The sequence below is a fragment of the Hyperolius riggenbachi genome, chromosome 8, assembly GCF_040937935.1.
Source record: "Hyperolius riggenbachi isolate aHypRig1 chromosome 8, aHypRig1.pri, whole genome shotgun sequence".
NCBI classification, from domain to species: Eukaryota; Metazoa; Chordata; class Amphibia; order Anura; family Hyperoliidae; genus Hyperolius; species Hyperolius riggenbachi.
In genome coordinates this window covers 280,675,689-280,696,905 of record NC_090653.1, presented here as the reverse complement: position 1 = coordinate 280,696,905, position 21,217 = coordinate 280,675,689, and the positions used below count along the sequence as shown (strand labels likewise).

General features: G+C 49.1%; 1 protein-coding gene across 2 annotated transcripts in view; it reads right to left on the bottom strand.

Moving 5' to 3' along the window:
* LOC137527928 (sulfotransferase 1 family member D1-like) overlaps window positions 1-21,217 on the bottom strand; it is an 83,601-nt gene that overhangs the window by 22,433 nt on the left and 39,951 nt on the right. For both annotated transcript variants that reach the window (XM_068249000.1, XM_068249001.1), the window contains exons 4-5: window positions 12,952-13,049; window positions 10,155-10,281 (exon numbers count right to left, since the gene is read on the bottom strand). In XM_068249000.1, coding sequence (XP_068105101.1) covers window positions 10,155-10,281; window positions 12,952-13,049 — 225 coding nt within the window. The remainder of the gene's footprint in view (window positions 1-10,154; window positions 10,282-12,951; window positions 13,050-21,217) is intronic.

Sequence of the window (21,217 nt, the reverse complement as noted above, 5' to 3'; positions counted from 1 at the left end):
CCTTCCCGTTCTTCTGCTAGAGGCCCCGTACGTTTGGCCAGTCGGGGTCAGTCGGTGCATGGGCAGTGCGGCCGCGCCCCCCTGATCTCGCTTTTTGTATTTAGTTGTCTCAGGATCACTTTAAATACTTTGAACATACTGTTAAAGGAAACCAGTGATGGCTTCCTAGCCCTTATTTATACTTACCTGCTTTCTCACCGTCCTCCTCGGGTCCACCGTTCCGCCACTATAACTCCCGGTAATCTGAGCAGTCGTGGCCTTCTGCGCATGTATGGCTCTGCTGCGCACACACCCTTTATAGTGCTCCCGCCCCCTGGAGCATCCTGCGTACAGTGCAGCAGGGGGGCGCGCACCCGGCCGAGCCACGCATGCGCAGAAGGCTGGTGGCAACTGACCGGATTACCAGGAGCTGTAGCGCCAGAACGGGGGAGTCTAGGAGGACGGCGAAGGAAGCCACGGTGCTCCTGGGGCTGGAGGAAGCCCCAGGTAAGTATAAATAATGGCCAGTGTACCTTCTCTGGTACACTTAAAGGGGAACTGAAGAGAGAGGTATATGGAGGCTGCCATGTTTATTTCCTTTTAAGCAATACCAGTTGCCTGGCAGCCCTGCTGATCCTCTGCCTTTAATACTATTAGCTATAGCCCCTGAACAAGCATGCAGCAGATCAGGTGTTTCTGACATTAAAGTCAGATCTGACAAGACTAGCTGCATGCTTGTTTCTGGTGTTATTCAGAAACTACTGCAGAGAAATAGACCAGCAGGGCTGCCAGGCAACTGGTATTGATTAAAAGGAAATAAATATGGCAGCCAGTGGTGCTCAGCAGAGCTCGAATATTCGAGTAGCTCGAATATTCGAGCTCTTTCTCAGCTATTCGAGCTCGGTATTCGAGCTCCGAATAGCTAGAGCTATTCGAATGGGGTATTCGAGCACACTCGAATAGCCCATTCACTATTCGAGCTATTCGAGCAAACGGCGCTATTCGAGCTCGGTACCGAGCTCGAATAGCGTCATAGCCCAGATTGATGTCCTTAGAGCCAATCAGAGGGCTCCCAGGCCCTCTGACGGCAGCCAATCACAGAGGGGGACCCTGGCCAGCCCCTACCCTATAAATAGCGGCCGCCATGTTAGGTTTCTCCGTGCTTGCCTGAGACTTGTACAGAGAGAGAGTTGCTCCTTTGTGCTTTGGCTTAGCAAGAGCTCTATTGTGTTCATTTACCTAGCGTTTTTGCTCACATACACCTCCTATATACACCTATATTGTTGTTAGTTAGATAGACATTGTATTTTAGTTAGTAGCTTTTGTGTTACATAGACAGAGACACAGCTGCTGCAGGCTTACACAGCTTTAGGCCTCAGGGCCTGCCTGTGTGGGCAGCTGTTCTCTCCTGTCCTCTGTTAGTATATTTCTCTCATCTATACCAGTATTTCTGCTGCTGTCCTTTACTACTGATTGATTCTGTATTTAGTATTGTAGTTAGGCTAGGACACTCACTGTCACTGTTCATAGGCTAAGGCTAAGGCTACTAGCTCCTGCGTGTGTGTACTCACTGTCTTGTACACACACACTCTATTTCCTTCTGATTACTGATTGATTATTGTAATTAGTTAGTTACTTACTGTTACTACTTGTTACTCTTACTGTACTAGGAGTCTAGGACACTCAGTCACTGTTCATAGGCTACTAGCTCCTGCGCGTGTGCACTCACTGTCTGTGTACACACTACACACACTCTATTTCCTTCTGATTAGTGATTGATTATTGTAATTAGTTAGTTACTTACTGTTACTACTTGTTACTCTTACTGTACTAGGAGTCTAGGACACTCAGTCACTGTTCATAGGCTACTAGCTCCTGCGTGTGTGCACTCACTGTCTGTGTACACACTACACACACTCTATTTCCTTCTGATTAGTGATTGATTATTGTAATTAGTTAGTTACTTACTGTTACTACTTGTTACTCTTACTGTACTAGGAGTCTAGGACACTCAGTCACTGTTCATAGGCTACTAGCTCCTGCGTGTGTGCACTCACTGTCTGTGTACACACTACACACACTCTATTTCCTTCTGATTACTGATTGATTATTGTAATTAGTTAGTTACTTACTGTTACTACTTGTTACTCTTACTGTACTAGGAGTCTAGGACACTCAGTCACTGTTCATAGGCTACTAGCTCCTGCGTGTGTGCACTCACTGTCTGTGTACACACTACACACACTCTATTTCCTTCTGATTAGTGATTGATTATTGTAATTAGTTAGTTACTTACTGTTACTACTTGTTACTCTTACTGTACTAGGAGTCTAGGACACTCAGTCACTGTTCATAGGCTACTAGCTCCTGCGTGTGTGCACTCACTGTCTGTGTACACACTACACACACTCTATTTCCTTCTGATTACTGATTGATTATTGTAATTAGTTAGTTACTTACTGTTACTACTTGTTACTCTTACTGTACTAGGAGTCTAGGACACTCAGTCACTGTTCATAGGCTACTAGCTCCTGCGTGTGTGCACTCACTGTCTGTGTACACACTACACACACTCTATTTCCTTCTGATTAGTGATTGATTATTGTAATTAGTTAGTTACTTACTGTTACTACTTGTTACTCTTACTGTACTAGGAGTCTAGGACACTCAGTCACTGTTCATAGGCTACTAGCTCCTGCGTGTGTGCACTCACTGTCTGTGTACACACTACACACACTCTATTTCCTTCTGATTACTGATTGATTATTGTAATTAGTTAGTTACTTACTGTTACTACTTGTTACTCTTACTGTACTAGGAGTCTAGGACACTCAGTCACTGTTCATAGGCTACTAGCTCCTGCGTGTGTGCACTCACTGTCTGTGTACACACAACACACACTCTATTTCCTTCTGATTACTGATTGATTATTGTAACTGCTAGTTATACTTCCTGACTGTTACTACTTACTTACTGTACTAGGGACACTCACTCAGTCACCTCACCCACCAACCCACTCCATTAAAGTACCCCACTTTTCACCCGCCCTTTTAAAAAACTTTTGTCTATACGCCCAAAACATCGAAGATGTCTGGAAGTGGCAGCCAGCGCGGTTTGGGCAAGGGGAAGGGCAGCAAGGGAATCAGGAGGAGAGGGAGCAGCATTGTGGCAGGCCGCGGCCGCGCCACCATGCACAGTTCCGCAGCAGCAGCAGCGTCAGTGGCTAACATTCCTCCTATAGCCACTGGCCGTGGACGCCTTGGGCGCCGCCCAGCAGGAGCATCTGCAACTCACGCTGCAGAGACACAGCAGCAGCAGCGTGTAGCACCTGCTCCGATTTTCCTCCAGCCGGGTCGGAAACGTCCCATTGAGGAAAAGGATGCAGACACTGTGGTGCAACTCATGACGGAGGATGAGCAGCCCGCCATCAGCTCTGCATCCGAGGCCTCCACCCTCACCACCACCACCACCACCCCTGTTCGCAGCAGCCGCCCAGCAGGGCCTGGGGGGGAGGAGGAGGCCAGTTCACCGTCACAAGTTGGCGACTTGTCACTCAGCAGTATTTTTACCCCAGGCACCATCAGGGTATTGTCTGCTGTTGTTGGCGATTTTGAGGAGGAGATGCTGATGGGCACTTTGGGGGATGAGGGATTGGACAGCAAGACTGTGGCGACAGTCAAGCAGCCCATCCATGCATCAGGAGAGGAGTTTGGGGGGTCATCATCCCAGCAGGACATGTTTCAGGAGGGGGAGGATGATGATGACACGGTGACAGACAGAGACTGGGTGCCACCACCTCCAGGGGATGTCGTCCTCAGCAGCTCTGAGGAGGAGGAGGAGGAGGATGCGCTTGTGGGCCTTGCAAGGAGGCGCATCATTGCAAGCATTGGCAGCAGTAGGCAGGTCCCACAGCCTGCTGGTGTCTCAGGCTCAGCAGCAGCAGCATCTGCCAGTACCACCACCAGCCGCACCCAAGCCCCCCCCCAACCACCACAGGGAGACAGGCAGCAGCGGTTCCATGCCGTAGGGGGTCGTTTTTGTCACCAATCTGGCGTTTTTTCACCATGCCCACAGTGTACAGCAAGTACGCCACTTGCAACCACTGTCAGCGGAAGTTGAGCAGAGGTGCAGACCCCTTAAAGTTCAGCACCAGCTCGCTCATCAACCACCTTGCTGCGAAACATTTCCACCAGCATGAGGAGTTCCAGAGGCTGAAGGCATCTGGTGCTGGCAGTGGCACCACACCCATCACTGCACAGCCTTCAGCAGCAGCAGCAGCAGCAACAGCAGCCACCCGCCCTCCTGCTCCTCCAGCAGCACCAGCAGGAGTGCGGAAACGCACTGCTCCTCCCCCCTCTGCAACTCCAGCCGCCGACACTGAGGCCTGTTCTGGCAGCCAGTCCTCAGTGGCCTCCTCCGCTGTGTCTGCTGATTCCCGTGCCAGCAAAAGGCCACGCCAGAGCCTTTTGAGCGAGTCCTTCCAGGGGGTGGTTAGGGCTCTGCCTCCCAGCAGCCGTCGCGTGCGGCAGCTGAACGGCTTGCTGGCACGGGCCATGTGCTCCCAACTCCTGCCGTACACGCTCGTGCAGGAGGGGAGCGACATTCGTGCGCTGCTTGCTTGCGCAGCCCCAGACTGGCAGCTCCCCAGCAGACACTTCTTTGCCCGCAAGGCCATTCCTGCACTGCACCGCTTTGTGATGGCCAATGTGGAGCGAGGGCTGGAGCACGCGGTTGGTGAAAGGGTCCACGTCACCATGGACTCCTGGAGCAGCCGCTTCGGGACAGGCCGCTACCTGTCCTTCACTGTCCACTGGGTCAGCTTGGTGGAAGGGGGTGAGGATGGGAGAGCAGCAGCGGGCACAGCAGCAGCAGCAACACAGTGGGTGGTGCCACCCCGCAGGGTCAGGGGAACTGCAGCAGGTTCCTCCGATCCTCTGCCATCCTCCGGCACACCTGGCCAAACCCCCCGCCTCAGCAGCAGCGTGAAGGCCCGCCACTGCCAAGCGCTGCTGCACTTGGTCAGCCTTGGGAAGACCAAGCTGACGGCAACCCATGTGTTGGCCAAACTCCAGGAGCATGAGAGAATTTGGCTGACCCCCAGAGGCCTCAGAGTCGGAGAGGTGGTGGCCGACAATGGGGCCAATCTGGTTGCCGCAATAGACAGGGGAAACCTGACCCACATCCCCTGTCTTGCCCACGTGCTGAACCTGGTGGTGCAGAAGTTCCTGCGCACCTACCAGGGGATGGGCGAACTGCTGGAAACGGCAAGGAACGTTGTGCGTCACTTCCGGCGCTCGGCTGCAGCCTGTGCGAGCCTGGAAGACGTGCAAAAGGAGCTGGATCTGCCACGCCATCGGCTGATCATTGACGTTCCGACTCGCTGGAACTCCACCCTGGCGATGTTGGAGCGTCTGGTTGAACAGAAGCACGCTGTCAACCAGTACCTTGCCCTGGCCACTGTTTCCGCCGCTCAGAGAAGGGACAAGACCAGCAACATCCCGTCCATCGTCCCCGATGATGACTGGAGGCACATGCAGCAGGTGTGCTTAGTGCTGGCTCCCTTTCTGCAGGCCACCAACATGGTGAGCAGGGACCATGCTATGGTCTGCGAGTGGGTGCCCCTGGTTTGTCTGCTGAACAGGGCCCTCGATGCTTTGCTGGAACAGGGAGCGGCAGCCTTGGACCAGCAGGAGCGGCAAGCAGCTGCACAGTCCACCTCTGAGGGGGAGGAGGAGGAGGACTTGGTGGAGGTCCCTGACCTTGCTGCTGATGAGGGGGAGCAGCACAGTGCAGCTGAGTTGGTGCGGGGGTGGAGAGAGGATGAGGCTGACGAGGCAGAGGAGGAGGATGAGGACAGCAGCACTGCCGTCGATGTGCCAGCAGACGTGGCCCGCCTCTTCCCAATGGCAGCGCACATGCTGACGTGCCTGCGCAGGGACCCCAGGGTGATCCAGATGAAGCAGAGGGAGGACATCTGGATCAGCATGATGTTGGACCCACGCCTCAAGGGGAAGTTGAGCCAGTTCCTGCCGCCTGCAGGAGGAGACCCAGCGCAACAAATAAGGAGCTTGCAGCAGGCCCTTGTTGAGCGCTTGGAGGAAGCCTTCCCCCAGCCTTCCACCCCCACTGTCCAGCAGCCAGCACAGAGGCAGCAGCAGGTGCCTGCATCCAGCAGCAGCAAGCGCCCCACAGACCTGCTGTCTCTCAGCCACGAGCTCTACAGGACTGTAGAGGCTCCGGCAGCAGTGACTAGAGAGGAGGTGCATGCAGCAGCATCCTCCTCCGGTCACAGCCAGCGCCTGACCCGCATGGTGGCTGACTACATGGGGTCCTACAGCGGGCTTGACAGCGATGCCCCTGTTGATCCCATGGAGTATTGGGTCAAGCGCCTGGAGATCTGGAGCGAGCTGGCGCAGTACGCCCTGGAAGTGCTGTCCTGCCCCCCTTCCAGCGTGCTGTCCGAGCGCTGCTTCAGTGCAGCTGGTGGCGTGGTCACCGAGAAACGCTCACGTCTGTCTCACAAGTCTGTGGACAGACTGACGTTTCTCAAGATGAACCAGGCGTGGGTGGAAGGCGAGTTCCTGGCCCCTGTTGTCGGCGAGAGGGGGACATGAACTGGCTAAGAACCATCGTTAATGTGCCTTACCACCCTTTACCACCTCCTGGCTCCTGCTCACTAAGCCAGCCTGGTTCACTTTGACTATTACGTCGCCTGCAGCCACACATTTTACACCTACAGTGGGCTGCTGTGTGCTGCTGCTGCTGTCTGTCTGTGTTTCCCACTGCCAGGGTACACAGATTTACCTTCTGCTGCCACTCTGCCATCAGCTATTACGTCAAACAATAGCTATATATCTGTGTAATTTCTTTTACAAACAAAAGCAAAAAACCATTAAAAAAAAAAGGTTTAATTTTTCTGAGGTGCCCGGGTTGAAAACTGTGTTGTCCCAGTTGTGTATTGGACACAATGTGGGCTGCACGACCGCTGTCTGGGACCTCCTGTTGTGTTTATTTACGCCCTGGTATCACCGCTAGGTACCAGGGCTATTATGTCACGCTGCCTACCTGCTGCCACACTCACACTACTCCTCCATTCCTCCTGCTGCTGCTGTCTGTCTGTGTTTCCCACTGCTAGGGTACACAGAATTACCTTCTGCTGCCACACTGCCACCAGCTATTACGTCAAACAATAGCTGCTCACAATACTCCTCCATTCCTCCTGCTGCTGCTGCTGTCTGTCTGTGTTTCCCACTGCCAGGGTACACAGATTTACCTTCTGCTGCCACTCTGCCACCAGCTATTACGTCAAACAATAGCTATATATCTGTGTAATTTCTTTTACAAACAAAACCAAAAAACCATTAAAAAAAAAAAGGTTTAATTTTTCTGAGGTGCCCGGGTTGAAAACTGTGTTGTCCCAGTTGTGTATTGGACACAATGTGGGCTGCACGACCGCTGCCTGGGACCTCCTGTTGTGTTTATTTACGGCCTGGTATCACCGCTAGGTACCAGGGCTATTATGTCACGCTGCCTACCTGCTGCCACACTCACACTACTCCTCCATTCCTCCTGCTGCTGCTGTCTGTCTGTGTTTCCCACTGCTAGGGTACACAGAATTACCTTCTGCTGCCACACTGCCACCAGCTATTACGTCAAACAATAGCTGCTCACAATACTCCTCCATTCCTCCTGCTGCTGCTGCTGTCTGTCTGTGTTTCCCACTGCCAGGGTACACAGATTTACCTTCTGCTGCCACTCTGCCACCAGCTATTACGTCAAACAATAGCTATATATCTGTGTAATTTCTTTTACAAACAAAACCAAAAAACCATTAAAAAAAAAAAGGTTTAATTTTTCTGAGGTGCCCGGGTTGAAAACTGTGTTGTCCCAGTTGTGTATTGGACACAATGTGGGCTGCACGACCGCTGTCTGGGACCTCCTGTTGTGTTTATTTACGGCCTGGTATCACCGCTAGGTACCAGGGCTATTATGTCACGCTGCCTACCTGCTGCCACACTCACACTACTCCTCCATTCCTCCTGCTGCTGCTGTCTGTCTGTGTTTCCCACTGCTAGGGTACACAGAATTACCTTCTGCTGCCACACTGCCACCAGCTATTACGTCAAACAATAGCTGCTCACAATACTCCTCCATTCCTCCTGCTGCTGCTGCTGTCTGTCTGTGTTTCCCACTGCCAGGGTACACTGATTTACCTTCTGCTGCCACTCTGCCACCAGCTATTACGTCAAACAATAGCTATATATCTGTGTAATTTCTTTTACAAACAAAACCAAAAAACCATTAAAAAAAAAAGGTTTACTTTTTCTGAGGTGCCCGGGTTGAAAACTGTGTTGTCCCAGTTGTGTATTGGACACAATGTGGGCTGCACGACCGCTGTCTGGGACCTCCTGTTGTGTTTATTTACGGCCTGATATAACCGCTAGGTACCAGGGCTATTATGTCACGCTGCCTACCTGCTGCCACACTCACACTACTCCTCCATTCCTCCTGCTGCTGCTGTCTGTCTGTGTTTCCCACTGCCAGGGTACACAGAATTACCTTCTGCTGCCACACTGCCACCAGCTATTACGTCAAACAATAGCTGCTCACATAATTACTCCTCCATTCCTCCTCCTGCTGCTGCTGCTGTCTGTCTGTGTTTCCCACCGCCAGGGTACACAGATTTACCTTCTGCTGCCACTCTGCCACCAGCTATTACGTCAAAAAATAGCTATATATCTGTGTAATTGGTTGTAAAACCAAAACTACAAAACCATTACAAAAAAAGGTTTAATTTTTCTGAGGTGCCCGGGTTGAAAACTGTGTTGTCCCAGTTGTGTATTGGACACAATGTGGGCTGCACGACCGCTGTCTGGGACCTCCTGTTGTGTTTATTTACAGCCCTGGTATCACCGCTAGGTACCAGGGCTATTATGTCACGCTGCCTGCCTCATTGACTGCATGCTGCCACACACTCATCCTCCTCCTCCTGCTGCTGAATTTACCTCCTGCTGTCTGTGTGTTTCCACTGCCAGGGAGCACATACAATGGCGCTTCCAACATGCGTGCGCCACCAGCTATTTGTTGTTACGCTCAAAAATAGCTGCATTTCTTTAAAAAAAAAAATGAAAAGAGAAATAAGTGAAGAAGAAGACGATATAGAAGAAGATGAAGAAGAAGAAGATGAAGAAGAAGAAGAAGAAGAAGAAGATGAAGAAGAAGAAGAAGAAGAAGAAGAAGAAGAAGAAGAAGAAGAAGAAGAAGAAGAAGAAGAAGAAGAAGAAGATGAAGATGAAGAAGATGAAGAAGAAGATGAAGAAGATGAAGAAGAAGAAGATGAAGAAGATGAAGATGAAGAAGATGAAGAAGATGAAGAAGAAGATGAAGAAGATGAAGATGAAGAAGATGAAGAAGAAGAAGAAGAAGAAGAAGAAGAAGAAGAAGAAGAAGAAGACAATATAGAAGAAGAAGAAGAAGAAGATATAGAAGAAGATATAGAAGAAGAAGAAGAAGATATAGAAGATAAAGAAGAAGAAGAAGAAGAAGAAGAAGAAGAAGAAGAAGAAGTATATACAGTACTGAACAAAATTCTGGACACAACTTCTCTTTTCACCTTTTTTTTTTTAAAGGAACATCCCCACATAATCACTTGCTGTTGTTACTTGGAAAAAAATATGTTTCTTGCATCATTCACCCTCAAAACAAGTGTTGGGAAGCTATTTAAGGCCAATTCGAATAGTCAGCTCGAATAATGAGCTCGAATACCGACTCGAATAGTGAGCTCGAAGTCCGAGGTCGAATCGAATAGTAAAATTTATTCGACTCGAATATTCGACTGACCTCGAATAATTTACTATTCGAATTCGACCAAACTCGAATTTTAAAAAGGGGTATTTGAGCACCACTGATGGCAGCCTCCGTATACCTCTTACTTCAGTTCCCCTATAAAGCTCTCATACTTCATGGAAGTGGTATAATTGGCCAATGAAGACTGGATGTGTGTACGCACCTTAAGTTTGAAACTTAGACTTCTTGAACCAACTTTGAAATTTTATGTTGAAATTGTCTGGACTTGTTTGTAGTCCACAAGACCCATCAGGGTAATATGGGTTTAGCTGATGAATGGTCATGGATCGACATGGTCAACAAGATGCATTCTGGACATTTCTCCTCACCGTCTCCCTTCATGAACCTCAGGACGTAGTCCTCGAACGGCTCTGGATCCGGGTGAATCCCGACGATTGTGTCAAAATGGAAATAGGACGTCAGCACGTCTTTGGCGTTTCTTGCCACGTAAATGACCTGCAGGGAAAACATGTTGTTATTTGCATACAGTAAAGTCCCCGATATCTGGCACAGCCGGGGATTACCTGATGCCGGGTATGTGAGCGTGCCGGCTGCTTGAGAAGTCAAGCAACCAGCCCTAAAATAAAGGTAGCCACACACCATACAATAAAATCATCCAATTTTACGGCAATTTGATAAAAACGATTGGCTGTCCCGAAAAATCGAAAGCTTTTTTATTCGTTCGAGAAATCTGATTCGATTTCCCATTTTTAGTCGATAAAAGAAGATTGGGAGTGTCGGATTTTTCTGATCATGTTATAGGAAAATTGAGTGATGTGTGGTAGATTGCCAATTACTTGATGTACGGACCCAAGCAATTTTTCCAAAATTTTCAATAATTTTTTTCATAATTGGGGAAAAATTGAACATAGGTGTGGCACGTTGGTCAGATTTTTTAAATATTACAATCAGTCAGAAAAATGTATTGCAATTATTGAATTGAAAAGATATTTAAAAAATTGTATGGAGTGTGGCCACCTTAACACTAACCTCCCACGCGCAGAAAGGTCCGCAGCAAAAATGATGTACAAAACCTCCACTTCCTGCAGCTGCTTTGCTGTGTCCTCTGTGTACCGCTCCCGAAGCGGGCATGTGACTCAGTGTGGGTCAGGTGACACCCCAGGAGCTGTGAATGGACACAGCAAAGCAGGGGCGTATCTGGGTAATATAGAGCCTATGGCAAACACTGAAATTGCGCCCCCCCCACCAATGATATGAGTCCCCCCAGTATAAGTAGTGCCAACAGTATAAGTAACCAGAGCTAGCACCCTAGTATAGGTAGGCGGAGGTAGTTAACTCAGTATAGGTAGCCCCCAGCTAATGTTACCCAAACAGTACATGTAGTTAGAAGTGTCTCTACAGTACAAGTAGCCTTCCTTACCATAAGTGGTGAGAGGTGTTCCCAGGGCCGGATTTAGGCCTAGGCCATGGCCTAGGACACCACAGGAGGAAGGGCACTTATAATGGAACAAAGGGGGGAGGGGTCATCTCCCTACCTATACTGAAGGGGGGCGGCTGGTGACAGTGGTCTTGGGCGGTAAAAAGAACAAATCTGGCCCTGGGTGTTCCCCCAGTTTAAGTACTCCCCCAGTATAGGTGATGAGAGGTGTCCCTTAGTATAAGTACCCCCCCTCCCCCCAGTATAGGTTTGGCAGGCGTCGCCAAGTATAAGTACCCTCCCCCCCAAGTATCCCTTCAGCAGTAAGAGGTGTCCCCTAGTATAAGTAACCCCTCCAATATAGTTAGCGACAGGTCGGGTCGCCCCCCCCCCCCTATAATTAGTAGCGCCCTGTCAATATATGTAGTGAGAGATGTCTCCCAGTATAAGTATCATCCTCCAGTATAGGTGGTGAGAGATGCCCTTCAGTATAAGAGCAGGTACAAATGCCCGAGAGGCATCTCCTAGTATGGTAGTAGGTGACAAGGGAGGAGGGGGGCACCCCTCTAGATACGCCTCTGCAGCAAAGTAGCTGGAAGCTGTAGGAAGTGTAGAAGACCACGCCCAAACTTTTTTTTAAGTCGTTTTCACTGTGCACCACTCTGCAAAACAGGACAGCTCCGCCCCCATTCTCCCCCTCAGGCATGCTGGTTGGTTTAGACTACCGGATGCCTGAGTTCCAGATAGCCGGGACTAATGGCCCATACTCACGGGCTACAATTGTCGCCGCAACACGCGTCGCGCACGTGTTGCGGCGACAGGTCGCCCGTGAGTATGGGCCGTTGCACGGGCGCGCACCCCGAACCGTCGCTCGTCGCTGCTGTTACCGGGCGATTGGCGCGGTCAATCGACCGGCGACAGTTGCCGCTGCAACTCCGCCGCAGCTGTCGTTAGTCCGCGTGAGTATGCGGACTAGCGATAGCAACCTCTTACTCCAATACGGCGCTTCCGGCGGCGGGGGAGGAACGTTGGCGACAGCTTCCGTCGCAGAGCTGGTCCCTCTTCCGCGTGTGTACGCGGAGGGACCTGGCGACGAGCTGTCGCCGGCCTGTCGCGCACACGCTCACGTGTGCTGGCGACAGGCCACTTTTGCAGCCCGTGAGTACGGGCCATGAGAGAGAAACTGTTGCCAAAATTGTAAAATTTAAAACACATACAAATAAGAAGTACGTTTCTTCCAGAGTAAAATGAGCCATACATTACTTTTCTCCTATGTTGCTGTCACTTACAGTAGGTAGTAGAAATCTGACATTACCGACAGGTTTTGGATTAGTCCATCTCTTCATGGGGGATTCTCAGCATGGCCTTTATTCTTTATAAAGACATTCCCTGAGAAAGATTTATACAAAGATGCTGGCCAGCTTCCATGCTCGCTGCACATGTTTGTGGCAGTTGGATGGAGCAACTGCCATTCACTAAGTGCTTTTCAAAATAAAAAAAACCCTAAGAACCCCCCTATGAGAAGATGGGCTACTCCAAAATCTGTTGATAATGTCAGATTTCTACTACTTACTGTAAGTGACAGCGACATAGGAGAAAAGTAATTTATGGCTCATTTTACTCTGGAAGAAACATACTTCTTATGTATGTGTACATGTATTTTACATTTTAAGATGTTCGCGACAAAGGTCCTTTAACTGTATTACCTCTGGGAGGACAGATTCACCAACATCTCACAGGAGCGGTACCTTGCACTTGTGTCTCCAGAAAGATGCAGGAACCAGCTGGACGGGCAGGTGAGTCTTCAGTATCCTAGGCGACGGCATGGCGTTTATCTCCTCCATCCCTGCAATACAGAGGTTGTCAGGTCATATCTGCTGCTGCCCTGATTCAGAGGGGAAACACGGCCAAGCCAAAGGGCCATAGACAACAGAAAAATCCCCACATACATCTCCAGTATGTTTTTTTCACGGCTTTTGTACCGGCCTAAATAATAGATTTTTTTTTTCCCAAAAAATGCTAGCAAATCTTTGTGCATCATCCTGCATTTCTTAAACTAAAAAGAAAGGTATGAGGTGACCATTCCTGTGCGTTCGTCTGTGCCCCCACAATCAGGGCCAGTTCAAGTAACAATTGGGCCCTAGGGCAAAATTAGCCTGGGGCCCCCCAACAGACCCCCCCCCCGACCAAAAAGCACCATTAGAGGCCCTTTGTTGCAGCCAAACTTCCCTCCTGGGCCCCTGAGCTGGCTGCTGACCCTCCCCCATCACCTCCCAACTTAACAGACTCTGCAGAGTCCCTGGGGAGCAACAGTTAAGATGGGGGAGGGACAACTTGGGGGCCCCTACAGGCTCTGGGGCCCTGGGGCAATTGCCCATTTTTTCCTATGGTAGCTCCGGCCCTGCCCACAATCTTTGTGGCCACGAAAGCTTGGTGGACCTCAGCTTTGTGTTTTGTCCTAGTGATGCTTAGTCTAAGCTTTTATGAAGCAGAACCCCCCCCCCCCTTTCTGGCCCCCGAGCATTTAGAACTATCAGTAAATAAACATTCCGCAGAGATCACCTGACAGGACTAAAGGTGTTGCCACCTTTCATAAATTTTAGAATGTAAATCGGGGTGAGGACAGAAATTACAAGAGGCAAACACTGACTGAATCATTAATAAATGAATACCTCGTATTGTAAGAAAAATAAGACATTTTATTCATTAAAAAGACACTGAAGCGAAAAAAAAATATATGATATAGTGAATTGGTTGTGTACTATGAATAATTACTAGAAGATTAGCAGCAAAGAAAATATCCTCATATTTTTATTTTCAGGTATACAGTGTTTTTTCTAACATTGCATCATTCTCTAATATGTGCAGATTACACAACACTCAGCATTCAAAATGATTCTTTCAGAGCAGTCTGTGAACTAATGACCTCTCCTCTGGCAGAGAAAAAGTAATTAGTTCACTTACAGTTGAGATAATAAAAGTCAGATAACAGCCCTCTCCACGACTTTGAAAGTCGTAGAGATTAATGGCTTTTTTGCATAGAGATAACAACTAGAGCTTCTTAACTCTTCCTGTACTGGAAACAATTAGACTGATATATCTGATCTTAATGTTTTATTTCTTAGCTGTACTACACATACAAATCATAATATCATCATTTTTTTTTTCGCTTCAGTGTCTCTTTAAGTTATTTTCACTACAGTTCCTTTTTAAATCTCCAGAGGCTTTCTAGCTCCTCCCAGACCCCTCTGCTGCCGGCCGGGACCCCCTTCTTGTTTGTGCTCCTCCCCTTGTAGCGGCGTGGCCATACTGCACCTGAGCAAGTCAGAAGAGTGAAGCCACTCATGCTACTGCGCAGGCAAGGCCAGGATTAGGGGAGTAACAATCACCCCCGCAGTGCAAGAAACTTTGGGAGTCCCCCAGTTGGAGAAGCTTGTGAGGGGGCTCACAGCTCTGGGGCCCGCAGAGAGCCATTTATATCGGTAGGCTGGAGGAGGGGGAACAGCGAGCACACACAGCTGCGGGGAGGGGGGCTGACTTTTCCCTCCCTCACCATGGGGCCCCCCTTAATAGCGCTCCCCCCTCCAGAAATTAGAGCAGCAGCTGCCAGGGAGACTCAACTCTTCCATGTTCCATACGCTGGATCTTTACGCACCATTCTACTTCCTAGAATCCTAGCGGGAGTAGAGTGAGTGGTGGATACAGTGAAGACCAGCGGCATTATACCAGGCTACCTATACTGGGGGCACCTATACCAGGCTACCTATACTGGGGGCATTATACCTGGCTACCTATAGTGAGGGCACATATACCAGGCTACCTATACTGGGGACACATACACCTGACTCCCTATACTGAGGCACCTATACCTGGCTACATATACTGGGGGCACCTATACCAGGCTACCTATACTGGGGGCATTATACCTGGCTACCTATAGTGAGGGCACATATACCAGGCTACCTATACTGGGGACACATACACCTGACTTCTTATACTGAGGCACCTATACCTGGCTACATATACTGGGGGCAACTATACCAGGCTACCTATACTGGGGGCACCTATACCAGGCTACCTATAGTGAGGGCACCTATATCATGCTACCTATACTGGGGACACCTATACCTGGCTGCCTATATTGGGAACACCTATACTCTGGGCATTATACCAGGCTACCTATAGTGAGGGCACCTATACTTGGCTTCCTATATTGGAGACACCTATACCTGGCTTCCTATATTGGGGACACATACACCTGACTCCCTATACTGAGGCACCAATACCTGGCTACATATACTGGGGGCACCTATACCTGGCTACCTATACTGGGGGCACCTATACCTGGCTACCTATACTGGGGACACCTATGCCTGGCTACCTATACTGGGGACACCTATACCAGGCTACCTATACTGGGGGCACCTATACCTGGCTTCCTATATTGGGGACACCTATACCCGGCTTCCTATATTGGGGACACATACACCTGACTCCCTATACTGAGGCACCTATACCTGGCTACATATACTGGGGGCACCTATACCTGGCTACCTATACTGGGGACACCTATACCTGGCTACCTATACTGGGGGCACCTATACCAGGCTACCTATACTGGGGGCACCTATACCTGGCTTCCTATATTGGGGACACCTATACCCGGCTTCCTATATTGGGGACACATACACCTGACTCCCTATACTGAGGCACCTATACCTGGCTACATATACTGGGGGCACCTATACCTGGCTACCTATACTGGGGACACCTATACCTGGCTACCTATACTGGGGACACCTATGCCTGGCTACCTATACTGGGGGCACCTATACCAGGCTACCTATACTGGGGGCACCTATACCAGGCTACCTATACTGGGGGCAACTATACCTGGCTACCTATACTGGGGGCACCTATACCAGGCTACCTATACTGGGGGCAACTATACCAGGCTACCTATAATGGGGGCAACTATACCAGGCTACCTATACTGGGGGCACCTATACCAGGCTACCTATACTGGGGGCAACTATACCAGGCTACCTATACTGGGGGCAACTATACCAGGCTACCTATACTGGGGGCAACTATACCAGGCTACCTATAATGGGGGCAACTATACCAGGCTGCCTATACTTGGGGCAACTATTCCAGGCTACCTATACTGGGGGCAACTATACCAGGCTACCTATACTGGGGGCACCTATACCAGGCTACCTATACTGGGGGTAACTATACCTGGCTACCTATAATGGGGGCAACTATACCAGGCTACCTATACTGGGGGCAACTATACCAGGCTACCTATAATGGGGGCAACTATACCAGGCTACCTATACTGGGGGCACCTATACCAGGCTACCTATACTGGGGGCAACTATACCTGGCTACCTATACTGGGGGCACCTATACCAGGCTACCTATACTGGGGGCAACTATACCAGGCTACCTATAATGGGGGCAACTATACCAGGCTACCTATACTGGGGGCACCTATACCTGGCTGCCTATACTGGGGGGCAACTATACCAGGCTACCTATACTGGGGGCAACTATACCAGGCTACCTATACTGGGGGCAACTATACCTGGCTACCTATAATGGGGGCAACTATACCAGGCTACCTATACTGGGGGCAACTATACCAGGCTACCTATAATGGGGGCAACTATACCAGGCTACCTATACTGGGGGCACCTATACCAGGCTACCTATACTGGGGGCAACTATACCTGGCTACCTATACTGGGGGCACCTATACCAGGCTACCTATACTGGGGGCAACTATACCAGGCTACCTATAATGGGGGCAACTATACCAGGCTACCTATACTGGGGGCACCTATACCTGGCTGCCTATACTGGGGGGCAACTATACCAGGCTACCTATACTGGGGGCAACTATACCAGGCTACCTATACTGGGGGCAACTATACCTGGCTACCTATACTGGGGGCAACTATACCTGGCTACCTATACTGGGGGCACCTATACCAGGCTGCCTATACTGGGAGCAACTATACCAGGCTGCCTATACTGGGGGCACCTATACCTGGCTACCTATACTGGGGGCACCTATACCTGGCTAAATATACTGGGGCACCTATATCATGCTACCTATACTGGGGACACCTATACCTGGCTAAATATACTGGGGCACCTATATCATGCTACCTATACTGGGGACACCTGTACCTGGCTGCCTATATTGGGGGTACCTACACTTGGCTCCCTATACTGGGGTACCTATACCTGGCTACATATAGTGGGGGCAACTATACCAGGCTACCTATACTGGGGACACCTATACCTGGCTACATATACTGGGGCACCTATACCAAGTTACCTATACTGGGGCACCTATACCATGATACCTATACTGGGGACAGCTATACCTGGCTACATTTTTCTTATTAAATATCCTGCCTGGCCTACCTTTCCAATTTCTGTTTTGAGGTGGGAGGAGAGGAGGGGATCCCATCCAAAGATTCGCAGGGAGGGGGGCAACTTAAATAACACAATGTAACTCCAAGTCAATCTGTGAAATCATACTGTCCACTTAGGTAGCAACACTGATTGACAATCAATTTCCCACGCTGTTGTGAAAATGGAATAGATGACAGGTGAAAATTATAGGCAATTAGCAAGACATCCCCAATAAAGGAGTGGTTCTGCAGGTGGTGACCACAGATTGCTTCTCAGTTCCTGTACTTTCTGGCTGATGTTTGAATGCTAGCAGTTCCTTTACTCTAGTGGTAGCATGAGATCAGAGGCGGCCTTAGAGTATGCGGGGCCTGGGGGCGAGTGTCACATGCGGGGCCTAGAGCCATAAGTGTAGGCCAAATACCGTATCGCCACGTTCATGGGCTTGTCCGCCTTTAATTCAGTATTCCTTATTATTATTGTTTGAAAACAATTATGTCAGGTAAAGGCCACTAAGCCAACCAATATAAAAACAAACATTTGCATGGTGGTTTTAAGTGCAGGGGTGGGGGAGCTCGTGCTTCAATTAATTTGGAAATTCTAAGGTTCATGTTTCACAAAATTTTCATTGTTGTAGTAACTTTTGTCTTGCAAAATTCAGCAAATTCAGCAATCATGAGGCCCCCAACATGACCAACTCAGCAATCATGAGGCCCCCAACAAGACAAATTCAGCAATCATGAGGCCCCCAACAAGACAAATTCAGCAATCATGAGGCCCCCAACAAGACAAATTCAGCAATCATGAGGCCCCCAACATGACCAACTCAGCAATCATGAGGCCCCCAACAAGACAAATTCAGCAATCATGAGGCCCCCAACAAGACAAATTCAGCAATCATGAGGCCCCCAACATGAACAACTCAGCAATCATGAGGCCCCCAACAAGACAAATTCCTCAATCATGAGGCCCCCAACAAGACAAATTCAGTAACCATGAGGCCCCCAACAAGACAAATTCAGCAATCATGAGGCCCCCAACAAGACAAATTCAGCAATCATGAGGCCCCCAACATGACCAACTCAGCAATCATGAGGCCCCCAACAAGACAAATTCAGCAATCATGAGGCCCCCAACAAGACAAATTCAGCAATCATGAGGCCCCCAACATGAACAACTCAGCAATCATGAGGCCCCCAACAAGACAAATTCCTCAATCATGAGGCCCCCAACAAGACAAATTCAGTAACCATGAGGCCCCCAACAAGACAAATTCAGCAATCATGAGGCCCCCAACAAGACAAATTCAGCAATCATGAGGCCCCCAACAAGACAAATACAGCGATCTTGAGGCCCCCAACAAATCATGAGGCCCCCAACAAGACAAATTCAGTAACCATGAGGCCCCCAACAAGACAAATTCAGCAGTCATGAGACACATAAATAGACAGCATTTCACATAAATAGGCAGAATGCCCCCTAATATGGTAGACACCTCTCACCTGGCAGCAGTTCCCCCAAATACACTCAATCTGACAGCAGTGGTTCCCCAACAATAGGTAGCCCCAGGTCTATAGGTGTCCCCAGAATAGGTGGCCAGTGGTATAGAATGTCCCCAGAATAGGTGGCCAGCAGTATAGATGTCCCCAGAACAGGTAGCCGGGGGTAGAGATGTCCCCAAAACAGGTAGCCAGGGGTATATGTGTCCAGTATATGTAGGCAGGGGTATATGTGCCCAGTATATGTAGTCAGGGGTATATGTCCCCAGTATATGTAGCCAGGGGTATATGTGCCCAGTATATGTAGTCAGGGGTATATGTGCCCAGTATATGTAGTCAGGGGTATATGTGCCCAGTATATGTAGTCAGGGGTATATGTGCCCAGTATATGTAGGCAGGGGTATATGTGCCCAGTATATGTAGTGGGGGGTATATGTCCCCAGTATATATAGCCGGGGGTATATGTCCCCAGTATATATAGCCAGGGGTATATGTCCCCAGTATATGTAGCCAGGGGTATATGTGCCCAGTATATGTAGTCAGGGGTATATGTGCCCAGTATATGTAGTCAGGGGTATATGTGCCCAGTATATGTAGTGGGGGGTATATGTCCCCAGTATATATAGCCAGGGGTATATGTCCCCAGTATATATAGCCAGGGGTATATGTCCCCAGTATATGTAGCCAGGGGTATATGTGCCCAGTATATGTAGTCAGGGGTATATGTGCCCAGTATATGTAGTCAGGGGTATATGTGCCCAGTATATGTAGTCAGGGGTATATGTGCCCAGTATATGTAGGCAGAGGTATATGTGCCAAGTATATGTAGTGGGGGTATATGTCCCCAGTATATATAGCAGGGGGTATATGTCCCCAGTATATATAGCCAGGGGTATATGTGCCCAGTATATGTAGCCAGGGGTATATGTGCCCAGTAAATGTAGGCAGGGGTATATGTCCCCAGTATATGTAGGCAGGTGTATATGTGCCCAGTATATGTAGCCAGGGTATATTTGCCCAGTATATGTAGGCAGGTGTATATGTTCTCAGTATATATAGCCAGGGTTATATATGTGCCCAGTATATGTAGCCAGGGGTATATGTGCCAGTATATGTAGCCAGGGGTATATGTGCCCAGTATATGTAGTCAGGGGTATATGTCCCCAGAATAGGTAGTCAAGGGTATATGTGCCCAGTATATGTAGCCAGGGGTATATGTCCCCAGTATATGTAGTCAGGGGTATATGTCCCCAGTATATGTAGTCAGGGGTATATGTGCCCAGTATATGTAGGCAGGGGTATATGTGCCCAGTATATGTAGTGGGGGGTATATGTCCCCAGTATATATAGCCGGGGGTATATGCCCCCAGTATATATAGCCAGGGGTATATGTCCCCAGTATATGTAGCCAGGGGTATATGTGCCCAGTATATGTAGTCAGGGGTATATGTGCCCAGTATATGTAGTCAGGGGTATATGTGCCCAGTATATGTAGTGGGGGGTATATGTCCCCAGTATATATAGCCAGGGGTATATGTCCCCAGTATATATAGCCAGGGGTATATGTCCCCAGTATATGTAGCCAGGGGTATATGTGCCCAGTATATGTAGTCAGGGGTATATGTGCCCAGTATATGTAGTCAGGGGTATATGTGCCCAGTATATGTAGTCAGGGGTATATGTGCCCAGTATATGTAGGCAGAGGTATATGTGCCAAGTATATGTAGTGGGGGTATATGTCCCCAGTATATATAGCAGGGGGTATATGTCCCCAGTATATATAGCCAGGGGTATATGTGCCCAGTATATGTAGCCAGGGGTATATGTGCCCAGTAAATGTAGGCAGGGGTATATGTCCCCAGTATATGTAGGCAGGTGTATATGTGCCCAGTATATGTAGCCAGGGTATATTTGCCCAGTATATGTAGGCAGGTGTATATGTTCTCAGTATATATAGCCAGGGTTATATGTGCCCAGTATATTTAGCCAGGGGTATATATGTGCCCAGTATATGTAGCCAGGGGTATATGTGCCAGTATATGTAGCCAGGGGTATATGTGCCCAGTATATGTAGTCAGGGGTATATGTC